General features: G+C 40.5%; 1 protein-coding gene across 7 annotated transcripts in view; it reads right to left on the bottom strand.

Moving 5' to 3' along the window:
* Positions 1-8130, bottom strand: part of LOC139757302 (apolipoprotein D-like) — a 64637-nt gene extending 56507 nt beyond the window's left edge. For 3 of the 7 annotated variants that reach the window (XM_071677685.1, XM_071677683.1, XM_071677684.1), the window contains exon 1: positions 1431-1520. In XM_071677685.1, the coding sequence (XP_071533786.1) occupies positions 1431-1505 (75 nt within the window). In that variant the 5' untranslated portion in view covers positions 1506-1520. Of the gene's footprint in view, positions 1-1430; positions 1521-7996 lie in introns of those variants that run through there. The other 4 variants (XM_071677689.1, XM_071677687.1, XM_071677686.1 and 1 more) reach the window with 2 other exon arrangements.
* Between the last annotated feature and the right edge of the window lie 4779 nt (positions 8131-12909).

The following is a 12909-nucleotide window of genomic DNA, read 5'->3' as shown; positions in this document are numbered from 1 at the left end:
TAAGACTGTAGAAGAGCATCAGGGAAAGAAAGAATGTTACAGGCATAAGATAGTAGAAGAGCATCAAGGAAAGAAAGAATGTTAGAGTCATCCAAGGTGGAGTTAGAGGAAAAACAGGAACCAAAGAGTTCTTTGTCTTCAGAAGAGACAACTATCATACCATCAGAACAGGAAAGTGAAGGAAAGATAAAGCAACATAAGTTGTTAGAGATGCCCTTAGGTAAAGACCAAAAAAATATTATTGGATGACAAAGAGGGAAAGCTTTTCCAAGCCCAATATGCCTGATCCCTTTTCTGAATGGTCTTTGAACAGGAACAGTTGAACCATGGATTGGATGTAGAGGTCATCTTGGAACACGAAGGAATAGTAATGATGGTTTCCCTTTGGGACCCCCATCTAGTTGGCTTTCCTAGTTTGGTACAGCATAGGTGCTAGTGATGATGGCTTCCCTTTGGGACCCCTTCTAGTTAGATTTCTTAATTTGTACGGCGTTTGACACTATTGATGATGGCTTCCCTTTGAGATCTCAATCCACTTGGCTTTCCTAGTTTGGTACGGCTTTGACACTACTGATGATGGTGTCCTTTTGAGACCCCATTTAGATGGCATTTCTAGTTTGGTACAGCTCTGACACTAGTGATAGTGGCTTCCCTTTGGGACCCCCATCTAGTTGCCATTCCTAGATTGGTACAGCTCTGACAATAATGATGATGGCTTCCTTTTGGGACCCCTTGTAGTTGCCTTTCCTAGTTTTGTACAGCTCTGACACTACTGATGATGCCTTTCCTTTGGGACCCCCATCTAGGGAATAAACTGATTCCCACCCAAACCATAAACTTTCTGCTTCTTAGAAAATGTGGGTTACGTTCCCTACGAACTGATGAAATGCAGCTTCATGATACCACGTTTCTACAGTGTCATATGCTTTCTTTAAAACAAAACAAAAAAAAATGCTTACAGCTGAAGACACTGAGCAAAGTTCTTGATGTCACTTTCTAGTATAACAAGGGCATTGTTCGTGAGCCCATTTCTTTTAATCGAAATTGGAATGGAGATGGCCTTTTAATTTTCTCGGTAGTTTGCAAACACAGCTCATGCTGGAGACTGATATGTAAACCTAAGGCGGTGCTGCATCCTTGCCAGGTTTGGCAACTGGGATTATGCTTGCCTCCATCCATGCTGTTGGCAAGGCCTTAGAATAGAATCTGGTCCTCTTTATTTGTAAAGGAAAGGTTCTGTGAGAATTCTGCAGTTCCCTGCCCTCAAATGAAGGTGGTTTTCGTTCTGCCTTTAAATTAGAAAATGTGGGAGACTAAAAACAATCCAGATGTTTGCTGTGTAATTGCAAGAAAAGTTGCAACATCTGATTCGTCGGAAGTCAGTGATCCATTAGTCTTCAGAGCAGTGGGGGATACTGGTGCTGACTTACCTGTGACCAAGGAGTAGCTCTTCCCATACCAGTGAAAAGGATGTTCATGATATGAAGGACATGGTCTGCACCCATGGGATGCGTCGGTCGTTCATGAGCAACCTCCGGGATTTGAAGAGGTGTTTTAGTAGTGCAAGAGAGGTCTCTTTAGTTCTCTTAATGGAGTGTTTCTGGTTTTACGGCTTAATGGCATTCATTTAACCGCCATTTTTGGGTAAAAGAGGTCGACCATATCTTCCATTACTTCTCGGAACTGTCGATGCTGTTGCAAAGTGAATTCCGGCTGTTAGGTAGTCGACCACTTCATGGAGACACAAAGTTCTTAGCAGAGTCGTGCATAACTGCAAGACGCTCGAACGCACTCAAGATACAGTCCACCTTGTTCAATATGACTGGAAAACTATCGCCTCAGTAAATATTCCAAGACTTGCCATGTAATCTGCAGCTTGATATCTGTTGAACAAGTCAGGGTTGGATTAAGTTCCTGTCAAAATGTAGAGATGAGTCAGAGAATCAGTAATGAATTCAGCTGCGCCCATTTTCGAAACTTATTCCTACATTCTTCTACCGTTGAACAGTGTTCCCCAGAGGGGGTGTCAGTCGCTGAAATCCCCCCAGAGTAGAAGAAGGGGTGAGATCTGATCAACCGTGCTTTCTAAACCCAAAATGTTCACATCATTTGAGGGAAGGTACATCAGGTGAATCTGTATTCTATACTACCTTTAATCTGCAGAGACGACTGCAAGAGAAAGGGGAGGGGAAGGTCCTGATGTCTTATCACTACAAATGCTCGATGTCACTTGACAAAAGTTCCAAAGTGGACATGAAATTTATAACCCTAATCTTAGATAAAACAATAATTTGCATGATAATCATCTCCGGAAAACGTGCCAACTAGGTTAAATGAAGCTACAATAGTGGTAATCGGAAAGGTAAGCGATGGCGATGAAGTGATCCAACGTTTGTTTACATACTCAACCCTGACCCAAGTATTGTTTTGTTGTTAGTCATTTATCTGTCACTTGGGTAGTTAAATTTCAGTCCGCAAGCTCACACTTACTCCATCTTTAATACAACACATAGAACAAATAATACACAAACTTTTCACTCTCCCGTAATATTTTCTTCGGTCTAAGAAAAAAATGTGTATAACAAATTCCAATTTTTCCGGTTCGAATTGAAAAGAACATTGCTCAGCTCAGCTTGTGGTGAGTGCAGCCAGAGAGGCGTGTTGACACGGTAGGGAGGGTGGACACGGTGGTGTGGCGGCGGATGTACGTCATGGAAGTATAAAGACCGACTGGGGCGTTTATCATTACATGGTGTGGGGGGGGGGGGGGGGGTTACCTCATAACAACCTGCGCAGTTGTATCAGCTTTAAACTGTTGTACCAGTTTCATACTCTTGTACCAGCCTAGACTATTTGTTGTATCAGGCTTCACCGTATTACCAATCCACGCCGTTGTACCAGCCTAGATTACTGTATCCTCATAACAACCTGCGCAGTTGTATCAGCTTTAAACTGTTGTACCAGTTTCATACTTTTGTACCAGCCTAGACTATTTGTTGTACCAGGCTTCACCGTTTTACCAATCCACGCCGTTGTACCAGCCTATATTACTGTATCCAATCCGATTGATGTACCAGCTTTAGGCTGTTTTACCAGCCAAGACTGATGTACCAGCCTAGACTTCTGAATCCAATCCAACTGATACACCAACTTTAGACTGCTTTACCAGCTAAAACAGATGTACCAGCCTAGATTACTGTACCAGCTTACACTCATACCATCCTAGACTGTTATACCACCTTTAATTTTGCACTAATCTAGACTGCTCTACTATAACATCCTCAACGCTTGTACCATCCTTGACTTTTCTGCCAGCAGCGACAGTTTACTTGCCTAGCCTGTTATACCTGACTTACCTCATAACAACCTGCGCAGTTGTATCAGCTTTGACTGATGTACCAGCCTAGACTGTTGTACGAATATTAAATGTTTGCACCTGCCTAGATTTTGCTGCAGCACCATAGACTGTTGGACTACCCTAGTCTGCTGTGCAAAATAGACTTGTAGCAGCCCAGACTGGTGTACCATCCTAGACTGTTGTACCACCCTAGACTGCTTTCGAAGCCTATTACTGTTATACCAGCTTACACTGTTTCAGCCTACACTAATGTTCCAGGTAAGACTGCTATACCAGCTTGAATCTGTTCCAGCCTAGATGGTAGACCAGCTTGGATTTTTGCACAGGCCTAGACTGTTGTACTAGCCTAAATTGTTGTACCAGCCCAGTGTTTTACCTGCCTGACTGTTGTACTAGTTTAGACTTTTATCAGCCTACACTGCTTTTCCAGCATTGGCTGTTGTACCAACATTAACTGTTGCATCAGCTTTAGACTGTTGTACCAACTTAAGCTGTATCAGCATGGAATACTGTATCATCCTAGGCTGTTGTTACAGCATACAAGGTTGTTACAACCTGCACTGCTGTTCCAACATAGACTGTTGTGTCAGTTCCGATTGTTGTATCTGCCTGAACTATCATACTAGCATAGACTATTGTACTGGCCTTGAATGTTTCAGCAGCCTTGAGTGATGCACAACGTTACTATTGTGCCAACCTAGACCATTGTACTATTATTGAATGTCGCAGCCTAGGTTATATTGTTCAAGTCTAAACTGTTGTACCAAACTTGTCTGTTGTACCAACCTAATGTTATTTAGTTTGAATAATAGACTGTTATACAAACATAAATTATAGATTATTATATCAGACTAGATTGATGTACCATCCTAATGCTATACCCATCCAGACAGTTGCAATAGCCTAGATTGTTTACAAGCTTAGACTGTTATACCAGCCCAAACTTGTACAAGACTAAACTGCTATACAAGATTAGACTGTTATACCAGCCTAGACTGTTGTACAAGCTTAGATGTTATACGTATTTAGACTGTTGTACAAATTTGGACTTGTTCAAGCTTACTTATATCAGCCTAGAATGTTGCACAGTGTTAGACTATTATACCAGCCTGAACTATAGAACTAGCCTAGACTGCTGTACAAATTTAGACTGAAATACTAACCTAGACTGTGGAACATATACTATCCTTCCTCTTGACCTTGAACCTGTACCTCTATCAACCAGGAGCATGATTTTCCTATATCGCTATCAAACAAGAGCACTTTATACATGTACATATGTCAACCAGAAGCAAGATGTTTCTATATCTCTTATTACCAAGGAGCAAAATGTTTGTGTATCTGTCAAACAGGAATAAGATGTACTTGTATCTATACCAACCAGGTGCAAGATGTACATGTATTTATACCAACCACGAGTACTATCTACCTGATCTTTATCAGCCAGGAGCAATATGTGTCTGTATCTGTACCAACCAAGAGCAAGATGTACCTGTATGTATACCAACCAGGAGCAAGATGTACCTGTAGCAATGCCATCTGTGTCTTTATCAACCAGGAACAAGATGTACCTGTGTCTGTACCATCCAGGAGCAAGATGTACCCTTATCTATACCATACCTGTATCTGTACCAACCAGGATTAAGATATACCTGTAGCTATACCAACCAGAAGAAAGATATACCTGTAGCTATACCAACCAAGAGCAATATCTACTTGTCTGTATTAGCCTTGAGCAAGATGTACCTGTATTTATGTCAACAATCAGCAAGATGTACCTGTATATCTATGAACCAGGAGCAAGATATAACTATCTCCACCATCCAGGGGCAAAATGTACCTGTATCTCCATCAGACAGGAACAAAATGTAACTGTATAAACATCAACCATGGGTGAGACGCATCTGTATCTGTCAACCAGGAGCAAGATGTAACTGTACAACCATCAACCATGGGTGAGATGTACCGGTATCTCTCACCAAGAACTAAACATAACTGTATAACCATCAACCATAGGTGAGATGAACCTGTATTTCTGTCAGCAAGGAACAAAATATAAATGTATCACCATCAACCATGGGTGAGATGCACCTATATCTCTCAACCATGAGCAAGATGTACCTATCACCATCAGCCATGGGTGAGATGCATCTATATCTCTCTGTCAACCAGGAGCAAAATGTAACTATCATCATCAACCATGGTTGAGATGCACCTATATCTCTGTCAACCAGGAGCAAGATGTAACTGTATCACCATCAACTCTGGGTGAGATGCACTTGTATATCTCTGTCAACCAGGAACAAAATGTAACTACCATCATCAACTAGGGGTGAGATGCACTTATATCTCTATGCAACCAGGAACAAAATGTAACTATCACCATCAACCATGGTTAAGATGCACCTATATGTCAACCAGGAGTAAGATGTAACTATACCACTATCAACTATGGGTGAAATGCACCTTTATCTCAACCAGGAGCCAGATGTAACTGTACCAACATCACCAACCATGGGTGAGATGCACTTATATCTCTATGTCAACCAGGAGCAAGATGTAACTGTATCATCGTCAACCATGGGTGAGATGCACCTATATCTCTCAACCAAGAGCAAGATGTAACTGTATCACCATCAACTGCGGGTGAGATGCACTTATATCTCTCTCAACTAAGAATAAAATTTAACTATCACTATCAACCAAGGATGAGATGTACCTATATATCTATCGACCAGGAGCCAGATGTAAGTGTACCACTAACAACCATAGGTGAGATGCACTTATATCTATGTGTCGACCAGGAACAAAATGTAACTATCACCATCAGCCATGGTTGAGATGCACCTATATCTCTGCTAATCAGGAGCAATATGCAACTGTATCACCATCAACCATGGTTGAGAAGCACCTATATCTGTCAACCAGGAGCAAGATGTAACTGTGTCACCATCAATCATGGGTGAGATGTATCTGTATCTCTCTGTCAACCAGGTGCAAAAGGTAACTATCACCATCAACCATGGGTGAGATGCACCTGTATCTCTGTCAACCAGAAACAAAATGTAACTGTACCACCATCAATCATGGTTGAGATGCACCTATATATCTGTCAACCAGAAGCAAAATGTAACTGGATCACCATCAACCATGGGTGAGATGCACCTGAATGTCAACCAGCAGTAAGATGTAACGTATCACCATAAACTATGGGTGAGATGCACTAATATCACGATGTCAACCAGGAGCAAGATGTAACTATCACCATCAACTATGGGTGAAATGCACCTATATCTGTCAACCAGGAGCAAGATGTATCAACCATGGGTGAGATGCACCTGTACCTTTATCAACCAGGAGCAAGATGTAACTGTACCACCATCAACCATGGGTGAGATGTACCTGTCTCTATCAACCCGGAGCAAGATATAACATTATCTCCATCAACAAGTAGCAACATGTAGGTGTATTTCTATCGAACAGGAGTAAGATGTAGATGAATTTGTATCTGCATTAATCAAAAGCAAGATATGTCTGTTTCTCTATAAATAAAGAGCATGATGTACCTGCATCTCTATCAGCTACGAACAAGATGCACCTGTACCTCCAACAGCCTAGAGGAAGATGTATATATCAACCATCAGCGAGATGTCCCTGTATCTCTTAATAACCAGCAGCAAGATGTCCCTGTGTTTGTATCAGCCAGGTTAGAAATATTACCACACTTGACGGTTCTGGTATTATCACATATCTGTTGATTTGTTACCACACTTCACTGTTCAGTTGTAACCAAACGACTATTTGTCTGCTACCAGACTTGACCATATATATATATATTGATCATACATTTCACCGTTCCTGTCAACGCACCGAATTGTTCCACTCAACCAATATAGTGGCACTGCGACCGTTCAGCTTTATATCACTGCACTTGACCGTTAAGATGACCGCAAGTGTCATTACAAGACCCCAAAGCTGTCACCAGCGATCAGCTGTTTTCATCTTTTTCGACGGAGTAAGGTTGTGAATAAATATGCTAAAAAAAATAAAGCTGCTTCTCGTGACTTGCATGAGGAATGGACAGGAGTGACAACTAGGGTATTACTGCACTACAAATGCACACAGTTCTTTTAATATTGATATTTCTTTAGAACAATTTCCTGCGAATCTGTAAGTGTACATCTTGCTAATAGTAAGTATACCATTTTTCACGTGAAGTGGTCAGACCAGAATCCTCATTATCATATAAGCCATCAAACGCCTAACGGTACCACATACTACCACCAATTCCCCTTCCCCTCCAATACCTTCATTTTAAAATGAAATATAGTTGTCTTACTGATGACTTGAGACTCCCGTTAAGAGCCAAGGACTGTAAATGATAATCTTGCAAAGAAACCGAGGTATCTGTCCCGTGTGGGTTATAGTAGTAGCTTCATCCCAGATGCAAAGGTTCCACTAACAACTTTTAATTTTCCACCGTAAAATGTTTGGAACTATTACGCTTATACTGTGCTGCAGTTACTTTATTATTCCAAGACAGTTACATTTGAAGTCTTGGTAAAATCAATAAATACTACATTTTTCTTTTTGGTTCTGTGCTCTTCTTGCTTTCTGAATTATACCTACGTTACTTACTTTTTAATAGTTGTGCTTAGGAAATCTTGATAGACAATCGGATGTCCTGTCCCTTCAACCATCTGGTAATGACTGGGCCGACTACTGTGAGTCAGAGTGACGAGGATGCGCCATCCCGTCCGGCTCGCTTCCCGCCCTCAAAAGTTGCCAACTTACTGAACAGAAAAGCAGTAAAAATGTGTCAAAAACTGCTAAAATCCACTAATTCCCGAAAATATTAGACAGGTCGGTGAATAGTTCTTCGATTTATTCAGGTTACAACTAAGTTATGTAAATGCAGATTCATTTACTGTATAATTTAGCTGAAAATGAAAATCGTCATGCGTTGATCTGGTACTGTATTGTAGCATAAACTTCCCTAAGGGTGTTCTGCTGACAGTGTAATTTAGCTAAATATGAAAATCGAGCGTTGATACTTTAAAACTGCCACATTATTGTTTCTTTGAATATCTGCCACATTTAATAATGGTCATTAGAATACCACACATCTTGCCACAGACTTTCATAACAGCAGCACCTGAAGTAACATAATACGTGCCTTAAAACTACCATGTTACTGCTTGTTGGACTGGTACACTGTTCAAAACCTACATTACTGGTCCTTAAACTAACATTTGTTGTGTAAACCCAATGCAAGCACAAATAGATTTTTATTATGTTTTCCTGGATCTACACTAGATTTATGTTAAGTGCTTATCTGGAAGTAGTAAGTACAAACATTAGACAAGAGCATTAATTAGAAACTTGAGGTGGAAGTAGTAGTATGAAAAATTAGGTAGATATTAAGTGAACGTAGTCTGTAGAAACATTAGATAGGCGCTTATGAAAACTGCGCTGAAGTTGCCTTCTGCCAGTGGCTCGTTAAGGGTGAGGCACTAAAGAGCAAGCAGCAGGATTAGATTCCACCTATTAGGGGACACATTTGCCATGGCCAACCCTTGAGGAAGGTCCCAAAGTGAAAGGATATCAGATATAAATCAACACAAATGGCCCAAGAAGACAACCTACAATACAGATATACTATGTCTTGGAGAGATTCCTGCAAGGATGGAGTGTTTCCTCTCCATCCAGTGAAATGGCAGATTGTCCCTAATTCTGAAGGTGTAAAATAAAACGCTCATAAAAAGGTTGAGATTTCTTATATCAGCTAAATATGATTATATTTCAAGCAGTGAAAGAAGTGTTTGCTACAAACTAGATATATAAACCGTGTACCTCACAATCTGCTCCTCCTCTGAGGTTTATTTATTAATCTAATTTCTAAATGAATATATATATATATATATATATATATATATATATATATATATATATATATATATATATATTATCCCTGGGGATAGGGGAGAAAGAATACTTTCCACGTATTCCCTGCGTGTCGTAGAAGGCGACTAAAAGGGAAGGGAGCGGGGGGTTGGAAATCCTCCTCTCATTTTCTTTTTAATTTTCCAAAAGAAGGAACAGAGAAGGGGGCCAGGTGAGGATATTCCCTCAAAGGCCCAGTCCACTGTTCTTAACGCTACCTCGCTAATGCGGGAAATGGCGAATAGTATGAAAGAAATATATATATATATATATATATATATATATATATATATATATATATATATATATATATATATATATAATTTTTTTTTTTTTTAAACATATTCGCCTTATCCCGCGTTAGCGAGGTAGCGTTAAGAGCAGAGTGAGCCCTAGAGGGTATATCCTCACTTGACCCACCCCTCCGTTCCTTCTTTTGGAAAAATATAACCGGGAGGGGAGGATATATATATATATATATATATATATATATATATATATATATATATATATATATATATATATATATATATAATGTCTGTTTCCTTGCGCTACTTTGCTAACGCGGGAGACAGCGACAAAGTATAATAAATACTATATATATATATATATATATATATATATATATATATATATATATATATATATATATATATAATTATTTATTTTACTTTGTCGCTGTCTCCCGCGTTAGCGAGGTAGCGCAAGGAATCAGACGAAAGAATGGCCCAACCCACCCACATACACATGTATATACATACAAGTCCACACACGCAAATATACATACCTATACATCTCAACGTATACATATTTATACACACAGACATATACATAAATACACATGTACATAATTCATACTGTCTGCCTCTATTCATTCCCATCGCCACCCCGCCACACATGAAATAAGAACCCCCTCCCCCCGCATGTGCGCCAGGTAGCGCTAGGAAAAGACAACAAAGGTCACATTCGTTCACACTCAAGTCTCTGTCATGTGTAATTCACTGAAACCACAGCTCCCTTTCAACGTCCTGGCCCCACAAAACTTTCCATGGTGTACCCCAGACGCTTCACATGCCCTGGTTCAATCCACACTGTTCCAATTCACTCTATATCTTGCAAACCTTTCACCCTCCTGTATGTTCGGGCCCCGATCGCTCAAAATCTTTTTCACTCCATCTTTCCACCTCCAATTTGGTCTCCCACTTCTCGTTCCCTCCACCTCTGACACATCTATCCTCTTTTTTCAATCTTTCCTCACTCATTCTCTCCTTGTGACCAAACCATTTCAATACACCCTCTCCTGCTTTCTCAACTACACTCTTTTTATTACCACACATCTCCCTTACCCTTTCATTGCTTACTCGATCAAACCACCTCACACCAGATATTGTCCTCAAACATCTAATTTTCAACACATTCACCCTCTTCCACACAACCCTATCTATAGCCCATGCCTTGCAACCATATCACACTGTTGGAACCACTATTCCTTCAAACATACCCATTTTTTGCTCTCCAAGATAACAATCTCGCCTTCCACACATTCTTCAACACTCCCAGACCCTTCACCCCCTCCCCTACACTGTGACTCACTTACGCTTCCATGGTTCCATCCACTGCTAAATCCACTCCTAGATATATAAAACACTTCACTTCCTTCAGTTTTTCTCCATTCAAACTTACCTCCCAACTGAATTGTCCCTCAACACTACTGAACCTAATAACCTTGCTCTTATCCACATTTACTCTTGGCTTTCTTCTTTCACACACTTTACCAAACTCAGCCACCAGCTTCTACAGTTTCTCATCTGCATCACCCACTAGCACTGTATCATCAGCAAACAACAGACAGACTCGCTTCTCAAGCCCTCTCATCGACAGCAGACTGCATACTTGCCCCCTCTCTCTAAAACTCTTGCATTCGCCTCCGTAACAACCCCATTCATAAACAAATTAAACAGCCATGGAGACATCACACACCCCTGCCGCAAACCAACATTCACTGGGAACCAATTACTTTCCTCTCATCCTACTCGTACACATGTCTTACATCCTCAATAAAAACTTTTCACTGCTTCTAGCAACTTACCTCCCACACCATATAATCTTAATACCTTCCACAGAGCAACTGTATCATATGCCTTCTCCAGATCCATAAATGTCACATACAAATCCATCTGTTTTTCTTAGTATTTCTCATATACATACTTCAAAGCAAACACCTGATCCACACATCCTCTACCACTTCTGAAACCACACTGCTCTTCCCCAGTCTGATGTTCTGTACATGCCTTTACCCTCTCAATCAATACCCTCCCATATAATTTCCCTGGAATACTCAACAAACTTATACCTCTGTAATTTTAACACTCACCTTTATCCCCTTTGCCTTTGTAAAGTGGCACTGTGCATGCATTCTGCCAATCCTTAGGCACTTCACCATGAACCATATATACAATGAATATCCTCAACAACCAGTCAACAACAGAGTCACCCCCTTTTTTAATAAATTCCACTGCAATACCATCCAAACCAGCCGCCTTGCCAGCCTTCATCTTCCGCAAAGCTTTCACTTCCTCTTCTCTGTTTACTAAACCATTCTCCTCGATCCTCTCACTTCGCACACCACCTCAATCAAAACACCCTATATCTGCCACTCTATCATCAAATATTCAACAAACCTTCAAAATAGTCACTCCATCTCCTCACTTCACCACTGCTCGTTATTACCTCCCCATCAGCCCCCTTCACCGATGTTCCCATTTGTTCTCTTGTCATATGCACTTTATTTACCTCCTTCCAAAACATCTTATTCTCCCTAGAATTTAATGATACTCTCTCACCCCAATTCTCACTTGCCCTCTTTTTCACCTCCTGCACCTTTCTCTTGACCTCCTGTCTCGTTCTTTTATACATCTCCCAGTCATTTGCATTATCTCTCTGCAAAAGTTGTCCTAATGCCTCTCTCTTCTCTTTCACTAACAATTTTACTTCTTCAACCCACCACTCACTACCCATTCTAATCTGCCCACCTCCCACTTTTCTCATGCCACAGGCATCTTTACACACACACACACACACATATATGATGAAAACCGGCAAGGCAGCAGGTTTGGATGGTATTGCAGTGGAATTTATTAAAAAAGGGGGTGACTGTATTGTTGACTGGTTGGTAAGGTTATTCAATGTATGTATGATTCATGGTGAGATGCCTGAGGATTGGCAGAATGCTTGCATAATGCCACTGTACAAAGGCAAAGGGGACAAAGGTGAGTGCTCAATTTACAGATGTATAAGTTTGTTGAGTAATCCCGGGAAATTATATGGGAGGGTATTGATTGAGAGTGTGAAGGTATGTACAGAGCATCAGATCGGGGAAGAGCAGTGTGGTTTCAGAAGTGGTAAAGGATGTGTGGATCAGGTGTTTGCTTTGAAGAATGTATACGAGAAATACTTAGAAAAGCAAATGGATTTGTATGTAGCATTTATGGATCTGGAGAAGGCATATGATAGAGTTGATAGAGATGCTCTGTGGAAGGTTTTAAGAATATATGGTGTGAGAGGCAAGTTGTTGGAAGCAGTAAAAAGTTTTTATCGAGGATGTAAGG

This window comes from Panulirus ornatus, chromosome 25, assembly GCF_036320965.1.
Source record: "Panulirus ornatus isolate Po-2019 chromosome 25, ASM3632096v1, whole genome shotgun sequence".
NCBI lineage: Eukaryota > Metazoa > Arthropoda > Malacostraca > Decapoda > Palinuridae > Panulirus > Panulirus ornatus.
The sequence above is the reverse complement of the archived record's forward strand: the minus strand, read 5'-3'. Positions and strand labels throughout refer to the sequence as shown.